Genomic DNA, 14357 nt, shown 5'->3' with positions numbered 1-14357 from the left:
AACGAAACTTTAAACATCTGGATGAAAGCTTGATTTAGTCTTGAACGTTTGCAGTCAAGCTGAATAATGACAAAGTTAAGACGAGTCCGTTCTTTCTTCAGGAAAACTCATTGAATTTCTAGTAAATTGTCATGAAGAAATCTACACTCTACACATCGACACACCGTAAAATTTCTTGTCCCAGTAGAATATCTTCCCAATGAAGAAATTAACTTGCTGGTTGACAATTCGAGCTGTTCATTATCAAAGGTTAAGATAGATCCAGATGAGAGTATTGATACAGTGTCAAAAGCGTATGTTCACGCTGCTGAAGAAAATGTTCCGTTCTTTGTAGCAACCACCAGCCACTATCTCACTACGATATCCGCGATATTCTAGTTGAGCGAGAGTAAAGTACAGCACTATTTGCGAACAGGCGTTGTCAGGACTCATGGATAAGAGACGTATTGATAGAGTGAAAGATTTGCCCATTTAAGAAAATTGAAGAAACTTCGAGTCAGTTAAACTCACTGCAAATTCCACGAAAGGTTCAATCTCGCTCGTTCTCAGTGCTCCTTGTTCATTGTGTAATTGAACTCCTACGTCTAATACTGAATATGAAGACTTTTGTTACCATCATCGCTGTCATTGCCTCTGTCGTGGCTCTCATTTCTGCCGCAGACATCCCCAAAGGTGCTGCTACCGAGGCCAGGACCAATGATCATGAGCATCACTTCTTTGGCCATCACGGACACCACCACCATCATCACCACGATCACGATCATCACCATGACCACGATCACGATCATGGACACCACGACCATTAATTCTACTCAGGCCATTAGGATTTGTGACTTGATCGCTTCTTAAATCGATTTATTGCGTGGTGTCATAATGAATTAAATCCTACTTTTATCTTTTGTTTTAAGTGAAGATTTTGAGTAAAATTTGTGTATCTCTTCAGCACACTCTGCCGTTGTCACGTGTCATTCCTCACATCTCAAAAGATTAACGATGCGAACATTGAAATGGCTCGTTACCATAAGCGTCATAGTTACTCAAACTCTTGCAATGGAAGCTGAATTTCTTTACGGCTTTAGTGATTGCGTAGATGATGAGCGTACACTATTTTACTATACAAACAATGAAGGCATGTGCTCTGTCAACACGACGGGCCAAGTGCTTGCTAAACGTACGTACAAGGTGAATGTATTGAGAATTCACTGGTCCTTATGTTGTTTTGGTCGTGACATTTCTAGCTCCCGTTCATGGTCTTCGCTGTGACATCCATTGTGATCAAGGCTACTACCTTGGTGCCAAGTACGTCAGCAGTCTTAATAGTGACCAATTGATGATTCTGACCATGCTTTTTCTAGTTTTTCCAACTTGGTACCCGTGTCTGCCTGTGAACGTTGTCCACAAGGAAAGTATTCGCTTGGTGGAGGCAAATTGTTCTCTCAACGTACCGATGCATGGACTTTGCCTCTCTCTGCAGAGCTCCAGACGGACTGTGTGACACAAGATATGTACACGGGACAATGGAAACATAATTGTAATCCATGGGTGTCTTCCGCCGATGGATCGTACATATCATCAGGTGAGAATTCTCAAGTGATGGAACAGTTTTCAGGTTTAAGGCTCTACTCATCACTTCGAGTGAGTGCTACGTTTGTACGAAATGGCTCCGTGACGTATAAGTACCGCGTGGATGCCGAAGAGCCATATGATGGTTTGATTTTCCAGATTGATCAAAATCAAAGTGTCAAGTTAATGTCGCAGTCGAATGGTTGGAAAGAAATGACCGTAAAAGTTCCAGTTGGTTCGCATACATTTGCATGGAATTACGTGAAGGATTATGTTGGTGATGTTGGCGAGGACAAAGCTTTTCTTAAAGTTATTGAATTAGTGGGTACAGCCTGGTCTGATCTGCGTTGTCATACATGTGGCGGCGATATGACCAACACTGGTGGATCACTATGCGCCTTTTGTGGTCCGAATGAATATGCAGCGGCAAAGTCGAACAGCGAGCTCGAATTCAAGTGTTACACGTGTCCCGACAATACGTTTGCACCCAAAGGATCAATTGGAATTTCATCATGTGTAGAGCAGCGTCCATGCTCAATGGATGATGTAAACGCGACATACACAGCGTGTCAAAATGGGACTCGAGACGTACAGTACTCGTGGAGTGAGCCACAAACGTGTGACGTGACGTTAAATCAAAGCATTGCCCTCCCCGCGCCCCAAAATGGCGTTGAATGCGCTAGTTGTGCACGTGGGTATCAACTCACCGGAAAAGACGAATGCGTAGCTTGTGGTGCGAATAAAATACTAAGTGCGTCTGAAGTTTGTACAGAATGTCCTGCTGGCAAAGTTGTAGTGAATGCGCTTGAGTTCAGCAAGGACACGCCGGATGCGTGGGATTCGTGGCCATCAATCTTCGACTCAGAAGCTTCATCACATGCGGGATGGAAATTGACAAAGAGCGGTTTACTGTTTGCGCAGCACACGACGAGTGACGAGGAAAATGGAAACTGGATTCGACCGAGTCATTCGGCGCTTACTTTTAGTGTTCCATTTGTGCATTCTGGCTCGCTGAATGTCACATACACGCTGAACGGTTTGCCTACATTTGGAGACGATGGCTTTCGTGCGTGGGTTGAACTGGAAATTCGCGATTTGAATGCTAGCAACAAGCAGAAGTATGTCAGAGACATTGTCATTTCCAACTCGTCTGGTAGCAAAGATGGTTCGAGTAAAACAAGTGAAGATGAGAGCATCGTACACTTGCTTCATGGCGGTGAAAATGGTACTTTTAGCGAAGTCATACCGATCAATTTGACGACTGGTGTCACCAAAGAGTTTGCGTTTGTGGTACGTGCGACAACTCCAGAGGCCAAGCGTAGGATTGAAGCTAAAGTGATCTACCTTGGATTTACCGGGACAAGGGACGGCGCTGGTGTAAGTTGTGACAGTTGTCCGGCTGGTTACCATCCGATTACTTCTGAAGACTATGGATGTCGCATTTGTCCTGCCGGAACCTTTGCTAAAGTTGATGATGTGACTGGAGTCGTTGCGTGTTCTGATTGTCCTGCGAATACGTACTCAAAAGCGGGTGCGTCTGGCTGTATACCATGTGGTTCGAATACATACAGCAAATCTGGTTCTGCGACCTGTGCTGCACCACAAGCGCTGACGCTGGACGCAGATACCGTGAAAATGTCGTCATCGTCGTCAATGGCGGATGCCGTATCTTCTGCGTTAGACGGTCTGCAAGTGACGTATAATTTGTCGCTTCTTGAGTCGCTTGTATGGGGCAATGAGAGCAGGTTTTTAGCTGATATTGTATATGGAAACACGACGAGTTTGCAGTCTATTCATCCGGTGAATGCCCCCATGGTTTTCCAGGCAGATATCGAAAATTACTGGTTTACTGGTCTCTTCCGTCCACTTGGAACGGGATGGTTGGAACAGGTTCCTGGGCAGATTGTAGATCAACAAGTTGACACAAACCATGAAGTGGCTCACGTGGTGTTTGCCACAATGACAAATCCTCAAGACGCGGGAAATTACTTTCAACAGAATAGTGGTGTCTATGGCAATGTCTTGTGCTCTGCTCCATCGGTTTGTTTTCTGCTATCTCAACTATTGAATTGATTTGATCATCTGATGTGTCATTTATGGTCTTTATTGTTGTAGCAATGGAAACTCGTGAATGGCGGTAGCCACATGGATATTTTACCCTTAGAATCTGGCGCAGGAGTCAAGGTTTCCTTCACGAATGGATCATCTTGTGTAAACGGCAAGACCATGACCACAATCTTTCACTTTGAATGTGATCTCAACAGTGGTAAGCATCTAAACTCGTTTGTATTGATCAACGAGATGATAACACTCTTTGTGATGACAGGTACTATCACCAAACCGACATCTGCTTCAATTGATGATGATGATGAATGCGAATGGAATATTGTCTGGAAGACGGCGTACGCTTGTCCTGTGTGTGACGATGACTATTTCAGTGAATTGCGCTCAACGTGTAATGGTGGGGAGCAGTTGGTTTCGTATGCTCGTAAATTGGAATGTTACGGTGGGTCTGAGTCAGCGAGCACTGAGACAATTTCCACTTGTACTGAAAGCGCTGTGGTACTAGACACTAAAGCCCTATACTCCGTATATGCTATGATTGTGGTGGTTGGCTTTATTGTCTTGGTGCTGTTAATGGGAATTCTTATCATCCATCGCAAGTACCGAAACGTCTACAACGATTATCTGTATTTGAAAGGAAAATTACCAACAGAGGAACGAATGCAAGGTGATGGGTCAAAAGAGACAACTTTTGAATTTACACCAACATCCAATGCTCTTCATAGCTCTCCATTGGGTCTTGCATCATCTCGTGCTACTCCCGAGCGTGTTGAAGGAATTTCGGATGTTGATTTGAACGATGAGGGAATTGATCTCCAGCTGAAAAATATGCAAAGTGTATAGAGCAATTAAAAAAATGTACTTTGAGATGTTTGTTTTCTTACCGCAATGTACTGTTTTAAGATCTTGTTGCTTGTGTGCTGCCACAAATATTAAATTCTCGGATGAATAATCACAGAATACTTGTCAAAATATTGTTGAATTTTTATTACTTTGTGTTGTGATCGTTTAAGCACCTCACTCATGATCTTCGACATTCAAAGACGTTTTGCTCGCCTTGAGTGTCGCAATCGCATGCAAAAACTTTGTTGTTTCTTGGTGATTCGTCACCCACATTGATGCACTCTCTCGCTCGTGACGAATACGCATTGCACCTGAATTTGAAGCAGACAACGGAACTGGCTGCTTGCAGTCTGGAAATCGCTTAAAAGCTTCACTCTTGACGTAATCCCACATAGCGTCTTCACCAAGATTAAGTTGAAATGCAAACAAAGCCACAACCGGGCCACGGTACCACCATCCTGGATGTCGTGGTTCCTGTGTATCCAACATGACGAAAAAGGCTGCTCCAAGTTCTTTGAACGCAGAAATAATGAGCGGCTCAAAAGCATTTTTCGCTGCGAGCTGACGATTATTGCGCTTGTTAAAGTCGACAAGATTCAGTCTGCGTGACACAGGAGCCCAAAAGTTACGCTCCCAAACAGCACGAGCATGATTTTTCCAAAATTTATAGAATTTTCGGGCAAGTGCAGGATGCTTTTTGTCATCAAAAGGAGCTGATACATTTTGAAAAACTATCTCCCATGGAGCCTGTGCAGCAAACACTTTCATTCGATGTGCTAGCTCTAGTTGACTGCGACACAATTCCTCACTCATCGCTGGTTTTCCTCGTTTATTCGACTTTCGATCAATATCGAGCTTGTGCGACTTGTCATCATCAATTAACTTGCTGTGAAGTCGAGTCTGATTCTTGATTTTTGCTTTGGATTTCAAATCCAAAGTCTCAGACTTGCGCTTTTGACCTCGCTTAGACTGTCCAGAAATTCTTGAAACAACTTGAGTTAAAATTGACGTAACCACTTTTGACGCAGTAACATGAACCACCTCCTTTGACTTATCGACTAGATTCACGGATGAGTAAGCATCAGGTGAAGATAAATCATACACACTTGAGTCATACAGTTTGGTCTCAGCTTCAAAATCTTTATAATGCCCAGGCAAAGCTATTGTTTTTGGCACTACTACATCTCTTTGGGTGGACTCGGTAGCAGGTAAGATCGATTCCATGACACTAGGTTTCACAACATCCATCGTGACATTCGTGCGTTGTACCGTCGTAGTGTTCATTATAAGCGTCGTTGCACCTGGAGGGCAAGTGTCTGTAACCTCTTCGCGGGTACTCGCCAAAGATGTATTATGACTTGTTACAATGCTGATTATTTTTTTCGTGGAAGCGGTACCCATCGCACCATACTTAACCGATGACATGGCAGCAACAGAAGTATTGTCCGGTACCATAGTGTCAGCAATCGGCACTAGTCTCTTGCTGGTACTCAATATCTTGCCACATTCCGAATGCGACAATTCCGTAATAAATGCTTCATCAATTCCGATCGCAGCTACAGCAGATGCATTTTCAAGCGGTATACTGCTCACCTTCAGCTGCTTAACACGCTGTATAGTTGACTTCGTTATTGGCTCCACCACATCTAGTTCCACCAGATCTGTCGCAGCTTTAGTAGCTGTATCTTTGCTAATTGTTTTTGCAAGACTACCACGTCTGACAGTCGACCCAGGAACACAACAACTATCATCCGACTCAGTCAGTACATCTGCAAGTGCTGGAGTCAAATTTTGCAGTCCCTCGTCGCTCGTCATGAAGTTTTGATCACATTTTTCCGGCAACCTGGCAGCAGATTTCGCCACATCGATTTTCTCCACCTCGTTTGTAGATACAAATTCTACATCATTCATGGGCCCCTCACTCAAACTTGCAGCAGACTTGACGACATTAGATTTGACTTCTTTCGATGTCATTGCATGAGCAGCGGTCGGTAATGACATGAAAGTATGTGATTTATCTGATTCCGTCGCAGCTATAGGTGACTTGCATTGTAGTGGCTCACTGCTTTCTTCTGTTTGCCTGCCACGAATGCTTTTCGTACAAGCAGCTGATTTTGCATTGGTCTTTCCACTCTCTTGCAGTTGAACTTTGCTTGACTTTCGAGATCTGTCACACTTAAAAGGAAGATCAGATGTGGATTTCACTACATCCAAATCAACCAATTTCGTTGCATCTACAGTCATAACGTCTGGTAGTGCCCTGCATGATTCGATGTTACTGCCAATCTCAGAGAGCTTAGTAACAGCAGATTCGGTAAGATCAGTTTCGACTACTGCCGAGTCAACTGAACTAGCTGCCTTCTGTAATACCATACGCCCTAATCTCGGTTCTTGGCCATGTTTAGAACTCGAAGAAGATGCCACCACATCTGATTTAGCCACTTCCGTGAATTTTTTGATAACTGGATCTTGCAATCGCACATTGCTAGCGTTTGATAGTTTTCTACGCTTGAAACGCTTTTTTGTGGCAAGTTTCACTTCATCCGATTCCACCACTTCTATCGAGGCTAAAGGTGATGCACGATGAAGCGATTCTTGGCTTGAACTAATATTTTTGCCACGTTTAGACGACAACTTTGCTACAGATGTCGTAAAATCAGTTTCAATCGGTCCACGTGCCGTTTTAGATGCGGCATCTTGTAGTGATACTTTGCTTGCCTTAAGTCTTCGTATTGACGGTGACTCTACGACAGAACTCGTTTCATCTATTTCAAACAGATCCATTGCGGCAACAGAGGCTGCATCTTGTAATATACTGCTTGCCTTAATTTTTCTGCCACATCTTAACGGTGACTTTTCAGCACGTCCTGCCGTTTTTGATACCACTTGCTCTGTTGCAGCTACAGCACTTTCATCATGCAATGATATCCTCCTTGTCTTTAAATCTTTACCACACTTCGATCTCGACTTTACAACGGATGGTGGGACGTTTGGCACAGCAACAGTATTTACGTCTGCGGCTCCATTTTGAAGTAACGCAGATTTTGGTGTCGCTATTTTGGCGCTTTCCAAAGACATTTCGGTAGCGGGAATCGATGCTAAACACGATTTTGTTCCTTTAGTGACAGTAGACTTTTCCAAATTTATGAGACTATCACTTTTTCGCTTAGAATTTGTCGCGACAATAGGCTCATCTTGAGCACGTGAAATCTCCCGATCCTCTAATGAAAGACGCCGGTTTCTCGATTTCTTCTGATTAATCAAGGGCAAGGCAATATCAGCATCACTCAAAGCCAAAGATCCTGACGATTTCGATCTTGCAATATCACAATTTCGTTTTTTCATACACTTTGTCTTAGCTTTTTGTGTGATTTTTTGTTGCTCAATCGGATGTCCCAAAGTCCAAGTATCATTCTTGTTTCCAGTCGAGAAAGAATGTCTTAACGATGTTCGTTGTGGCAATTCGTATGGAATCACACTCATCACTTGGCTCCCATTTTCAACGAATTCTAACAATTTCTTTTCACGATGATTTACAAAATCTAGAAAAATTTGCTTGAGTAATGCTATATTTCGTGTTGCTGTACGATGTTGTAGATATAAGAAAACACAGCCACGTTTGTCTGAATGGTGTTTCGGTTTCGACAACAGAGCTTTCGCTTCATGACAACGTTGAGCGCTAGTTCTTAGCACTGGATACATGGTGATAATAGTGCAACCTAATTGCATCATATGCACCAATGTAATCTCTTGATCGTTTAAAAAGTCGGTAAAAATACGACGCAGCATTGAGATGTTTACACACTTAAGCCGCAGCTCCAAATAGGTCGCAAAGTCCTGTAGTATAGCAAGATCTTGAGATATAGAACTATGCAAACTCTCGTCTTGACGCACAGATCCATCAATTGTCACAGTAGAAAATGCTGATGAGGTTGCACTGGAGATAGCCGTCGCCATTGCGCAACGGGATCGAATCTAACAATTTAGTTAATTGAAGTAATAAAAAAATTAAGTTAAGCAAAAATTTTACTTGAAATATTAGAATACCAGCTTAACCAAATTTGAAAACTGGTTCCGACAACTTTAGCTTGGTGATACATCTTGGCCATGGCATATTTACCCTCAACCTCTACAATTTTCATTGCTCTAGACCGAGCCCACGAAGTCATAGAAATTGCAATACGCTTTTGAGCTCGACAGCAGCGAAGACGTAATTTATTACGAAAAGTGATAGCTCGTCGCCAGAGATGGAATATATGAAGTTGACGACTTCGAATAGCTAGTTTACGGGCAGCATGGAGCTGAGTTGGACCTCCGCGGTATAAATGGTGATACAGATACATTCGAGTGTATGACTGAAGAACGGATGCTTTGACTACTTGATGGGCTAATTGGATTTGCCGAATCTCTGAACTTGGAAGCGACTTTGAAGCAGAAGACCTTGAGCTAGATTGGCGGATTGTCTGGAGCTTGATTCGTGGCTTTTTCATGCGGCTTCGAGTGCGATGGCGACGAATCGATAAATGAGCCGTAGTGACAACTGCTTTTCCTTCGAGCAACTCATTTGTCAGTTTGTCGAGAGCTAGCGACTCGCGGTAATATTCTTGTCTTACCATTGTGTTAATTTGCACCAAGTTGCTGCTAATGAACTGCAAATGTTGATCGACATCCGAGAAGATGGATTCTAGGGTTGTAGAATATCGACTTCCAAAATCAGAATCAATTCGAGTTTGCTTTTGCTGGTTGGTTTGAGCGCTTCTTGGGTTTTTCGAACTCATATTTTCATCACCTTGAGGTAGTTTGATTTGTTGGTGTAGTCCTGTTTCATGCTGTCGTGCGGCATATTTACGACGGAGAAAGAGCCTCTTTGCTTGCGCTAATGCCGGAAACTCAGTGACGTCGTCCATTTTTGGCCAAAAGATTCAACGGTCGTGACGCTTCAGCATGGCTCGAGTTATTTTCGCTTATTGTCTTGCTCTCATGCATGATCGAAAACACTAAAGTTTCGTTTATCTACAAATTCCTGAACTTTTTGATGTAAGACACTGATAAATAAGCGCATTCAAAGATATTAATTGCGTTGTTATAACTCCAATGCTAGTCATTGTTCATCTGGATATGGTTTACTTAAGTCCTAATTGCGTTAATCTACCTCGTGTCCTTCGTGGCGGCACATCACAATCAAACAAGGGGGGTGATGACCCCAGACCATGATTATCAAACAAAGGCCCTTTCCTTTGAAACGACTGTACCCAATACGATTAATGCGACGGGAAACAACATTATTATCAAAAACAGTGCGATCATTATTTCCAAAATTGTCTTGCCCACATGTCGACAAGTCTTATACATCAATTCGTCACTGCAACAGTTTCGAATTTGAAAGTGATCGGTTGTCCGTTGTATTTTTGTTCTGACTTTTGTTTTCGTTTTTGTTTCTTGGCTTTTGCAGCTTCTTTGCCTTTACAAGTGTGTTTGTAGAGACCGAAGTTCCATTCTTTGCAATATCGGCATACCCGAGATGTGATAATTTTTTTTTGGCCTTGTCGTTTACCCTCAGGACATGGGCAGTTGGTGTACTTAGAGTAAATGGCTTTGCAGGCTTTACATTGAGACCAGTTTTGTCCGACCATTGTTGAAGTGAATGGTGAAATGAAAAGTGAAATATTATTAGGTTGGTTCTGTTGAGACCTACTCTGTGATTTCTTACAGACACAATCCCAAATCTCATCCTCACATCGTATCATTATCTTATATACTCATATGGTATAATGTTATTTGATCAATACTAAGAATATAGACTCGACGCTCTTCTAGTAACTTTAAATACTCTTTTGTTCTAAAGCACGTTAGTCATTTGCAACGCTTCTTGCGTTCGAGATATAACTGCTCCCGTGATCACTAGTGTTAGAGATGCATGCTGGAGAAGCGAAAATCTGGGTACATGTTCCGCAAAGGTCGGTTGAAAGTTTCATCAATTTGATAAAATCTTCAAAGTTGACTTTTCCGTCTTTGTCAGCGTCAGCTTTTCGTATCATTTCTCGACACTCTGTCAGGGTAAAATGCTGACCCAGTAATGTTTTCAAGTTCTCTTTTGTGATGGCTCCACAATGAGATCGATCCAAAATATGAAATGTGGACAAAAGCAATTCTTCATCTGCCGCATCTTCAGGGCCGATCGTGGCAGCAATAAATTCGAGCAGATTAATGCCATTCTCATTCTGTTGATCAAGACTAATATTTTTGAAGTTAGATCCAAACTAGAAAAAATGGTAATGACGTACACAGAGAAAATCTGGTCCAAGTTAAGCTGATAACGCAAGAGTGCTGGTGCCAGGTGCAGCTCTTGAAGCTTTAAATCACCATTGTGAGCAACATTTAATTCATTGTATACTGCTGCATGCAAAGCAACTCGTTGAGATGACATACAAAATGCCATAGCTACTAGTGCAGCTCGCTGGAACGGACTGTAGTCGCAGAAAGCTTTGATACGAGGAACAATCATGTCGTAGCTGTCAATTTGAAAATATGACAATGAATATAAAGGTAGTCGCAGAAGCCAATTCAGACGTACACTTGAGGTAAAACAACTTGTTCGGACGACTTGATCCACGGATGCTGAAGTACTTGGGCAGCCGTAAAACGATCTTCCGGTGTGGTCTGTCAATAGCAGATGTTGAGACGTAGAAAATGTTATCCAAATGAAATGTTTCGTACGTTCAAGAGTTTACGCAGCAATGCCTTCGCTTCAAGAGACACCGTTGCCCACACATTGTGTTCATACGATACGTTACCTGAAAAGATACTTTCAATAAGTTTGTCTTCAGTATTTCCATGAAATGGTGCCTTGTTGCTCAGCAGCATGTACTAATAAAATACAGCACAACTACATTAGCAACATTCCTGCGAGCTCCAACATTTGAAGCAAAAGATACCATGATGACACCTAAGCTCCACATATCACACGATTCCTTGTAGTTTCCTTCGAGTACTTCAGGCTATAAAATCCATTTTTATGACTATGTCAATGTCGTTTTTTGTTAAAAAGTGATACACGTACAGCCATGTAGACAACGGAGCCAAGAACCTCTCGCATGCTTGCACCAGATTTAAACAGGGTACTTGCGCCAAAGCTACACGTGAAGACATCATAAGCTTTCCAAATATTAGTTTATCAAGTAGTAGCTAAAATCATACTCGCAAAGCTTGATGTGACCACCCTGTTCTAAGTTTTCGACGAGAATATTTTCAAGCTTTAAGTCGCGGTGCTGTAGACACTCAAGAGACGTAAGTTTGACTCAATTCTAACCGCACAAAGAGCAAACCTACGCAAATGTTACGCGAGTGCAAGTATTGAATGACTGATGCAAGGCTTCGAATGATATCTTTGGCTTTCTCTTCACAAAGCTCCTTATTACGAGCCTTCACTTGGTCAAGCAGCTACAAATCAAGTTAAAGCATATATCAAGTTAACGCTGAAATCATATCGAAGTCTATGCTCGCGTACTGTTCCCCCTGAACAAAGCTCCATAATAATATAGAAATGATGTTCATCTTCAAAAGTCTCAAGCATGCGCACAATGTTTGGATGATGCAAGACGCGAAGAATTCTCATTTCGTTTTCAAATTCGTGGCGCTTGCTTCCAGACTCAAAATGCACCGTTTTCAACGCGTATTGTCTCTGTGTCTTAAGATGCTCCACTTTTTCGACAACTCCGAAAGCCCCTCTACCCAACTCGCCTAGACTGCGGTAGACATCGCCCACTGGAGTTTTATGATGCATGCAGAGATTGGTCTGAAACATATTCGGACGAATTGTTTCGGTGGATTGCCTGCAGCCCATGGCTGACTCTTACCTTCTCTGTTACCACTCTCTTTCTATTGAAAAAGCTTGAAACCAGCTCCACGTCAACACGTGACTAGTGCACAAACCAAGAATAGCAGCTGACGGTTTTCATCATATTTGTATGAGTTACATGTACGGTCTTCTGGCATGATTACTCTTCCTATTCCGAAGTGAGCTGGATTTGGTATATCTCTGCTATGCATTGAGGCATCGATAAATTCGTTAAATTCGCAACCATTGTATATTACAACTTATGCATAACATCGCAGCACAAAGTGGTCATCAACAAATTGTGTTGTGTGTCTGTCTGGACAGGTAAGAGGTAGATTGACGTACATCTGGACCTTACACATCCACATCGAAGATCTGATAAAGAATTTATGGTGATATGCCTGTAGTGACTGTCGAGAAACAAGGAGTGTTGATATCCCAACGCAAACGTTAAAGATGAGCGTCACTGTGTGGATACAGATGCAGAGCTTTGGCGACGACGATTCGGTCATGCATTATACAGAAGATGATCAGAGACGGGCAAAGCGATAGTACAGAGATAATGCCAGCAGGCATGCGAAACGACAAGAAAATTTGCAAGCCATTTTAAGGCCAGTGGCGACGACCAAAAATGCACAGAGTACGGTGTGAACTGACGTTCTTGACCGCTTACTCCAGTTTCAAAGCCTGGGCTCAAATGCATGAAGAGTCTCATCATGATATGTCAGCTATGTGTATGTCTATCCACTCCGCAAGAGAACGACGTGTCAGGCGAGATTATGATTGCGCTAAGACAACTGCCAGCATAACTTGAGGTGCTCTAAAGAGATAATGGCGTAAAGAGTATCGTAATGCGACAGTTGCTATCTTTCTGCATAGCAATCTATCAAGAAAACATAGTTTAGCCATTTCGTTCAGAACGAGATCGCTGAGCAAATGAATCGGAAACTTGTGGAAATGAATGTTGTGCCGACCTCGATACATAGTCTCACGAGCCCGTTTGATAAACTTTGAAAGTCACATATCGATCACATGTTTGTTTGAAACCGATTCTATCACGTTGAAAGGAATAGCGCCGAAAGATAAATGATCGCGGAGTTTATGATGCCTACTTGGATACGCCAAACAGAGAAAGACTATTGGCCTCCTCTGTCGAATGACGGATTGATAGTCATTTCATGTAGTGCAACGTTGTAGAGTGCCGAGTAGCAGTCGAAGGAAGGCGGTGCTTGCAAGGAACTCTCGACATTAACAAGTCCGAGGACCAAGATATGGCGATTTTTAGAGAGGATTGCAAACGTCACGAACAAGGCACTGTATCAAACGTACATGATGGGCCAAGTGTTTCAATTCTAACAGATGGTGAAGAAGAATGGATGATACGGCCTGGATACGCTAGAAGCAAGGTGTTGCGCTTTATGAGCAAGAATATCGAAATTGGCCTTGTGGCTAACTAAACTTGGTCACCAATGATGAGGATCATGATGTGTGATTGCAGATGACGACGAAAGCAAGCGAGTTTGCTTTATTGATGACAAAGTACAAATATTGATATGTGCTTGCGGAGAAATCTTTAAGTGATCACAACGTGTCGTTGCCATGCCTTTGATAATAGAGCAGTCGGCATCAAGCGCGACCCAAGCGCATGTTTCTGAATTCGAGCAGAGAGTAATAATTTCCTTCTATGCTTGTCTGTTGGCAAAAGTATACTTTCAGCGCTCAGGTGGCATTCTACTCGAATACCTTTGCGCCTAATGCACGTAAGGAGTCGAACAACACAATTTAAACGATTGCTTTTACTAAAGACCTGTTGACGGAGAACATCGACGTGAGTTTAGATTTTCTTCGAGGGGAAATTAACGAAGGGGTATCATTTGAAATCGAAAATCAAGGCATTCCGTAAAGGAAATTTCTACTATAGAAGGTAAGTTACACTATTGAACGAATAGCTTGGGAATAAAGCAGCAAACTCCATCAGTATTTGAAGAACAGAGGGTACAAACCTTCTGGTATCTCATAGGTTTACGTTCATCGAAAACATGTCGTCGTG

At 42.6% G+C, this 14357-nt stretch overlaps 4 protein-coding genes across 4 annotated transcripts in view; 1 reads left to right on the top strand and 3 right to left on the bottom strand.

The window, feature by feature from the left end:
- Positions 1-1050: 1050 nt before the first annotated feature.
- Positions 1051-4470, top strand: PHALS_01705 (Fibrillins and related proteins containing Ca2-binding EGF-like domains; the record flags this gene model as incomplete). Its single annotated transcript, XM_024716148.1, has 5 exons — positions 1051-1171; positions 1239-1299; positions 1356-3603; positions 3679-3829; positions 3890-4470. 5 exons carry the CDS (start codon positions 1051-1053, stop codon positions 4468-4470), a joined length of 3162 nt encoding a protein of 1053 aa, XP_024581775.1.
- Positions 4471-4644: 174 nt separating this feature from the next.
- Positions 4645-8427, bottom strand: PHALS_01704 (uncharacterized protein; the record flags this gene model as incomplete). The annotated part of the gene is made up of 1 exon (XM_024716147.1): positions 4645-8427. The coding sequence occupies one exon, from the start codon at positions 8425-8427 to the stop codon at positions 4645-4647; it is 3783 nt and encodes a 1260-aa protein (XP_024581774.1).
- Positions 8428-8956: 529 nt separating this feature from the next.
- Positions 8957-9377, bottom strand: PHALS_01703 (uncharacterized protein; the record flags this gene model as incomplete). Its single annotated transcript, XM_024716145.1, has 2 exons — positions 8957-9019; positions 9084-9377. 2 exons carry the CDS (start codon positions 9375-9377, stop codon positions 8957-8959), a joined length of 357 nt encoding a protein of 118 aa, XP_024581773.1.
- Positions 9378-10319: 942 nt separating this feature from the next.
- Positions 10320-14357, bottom strand: part of PHALS_01702 (camk cdpk protein kinase) — a gene marked incomplete at both ends in the record, with an annotated part of 5932 nt that continues 1894 nt past the window's right edge. The window contains 10 exons of the mRNA XM_024716144.1: positions 10320-10704; positions 10755-10982; positions 11045-11130; positions 11188-11337; positions 11406-11468; positions 11531-11603; positions 11668-11738; positions 11800-11910; positions 11978-12265; positions 12327-12389. Coding sequence (XP_024581772.1) covers positions 10320-10704; positions 10755-10982; positions 11045-11130; positions 11188-11337; positions 11406-11468; positions 11531-11603; positions 11668-11738; positions 11800-11910; positions 11978-12265; positions 12327-12389 — 1518 coding nt within the window. The remainder of the gene's footprint in view (positions 10705-10754; positions 10983-11044; positions 11131-11187; positions 11338-11405; positions 11469-11530; positions 11604-11667; positions 11739-11799; positions 11911-11977; positions 12266-12326; positions 12390-14357) is intronic.

The sequence above is a fragment of the Plasmopara halstedii genome (genome assembly GCF_900000015.1).
Source record: "Plasmopara halstedii genome assembly, contig: Scaffold_1583, whole genome shotgun sequence".
In the NCBI taxonomy this organism is placed as follows: Eukaryota; Oomycota; class Peronosporomycetes; order Peronosporales; family Peronosporaceae; genus Plasmopara; species Plasmopara halstedii.
The sequence above is the reverse complement of the archived record's forward strand: the minus strand, read 5'-3'. Positions and strand labels throughout refer to the sequence as shown.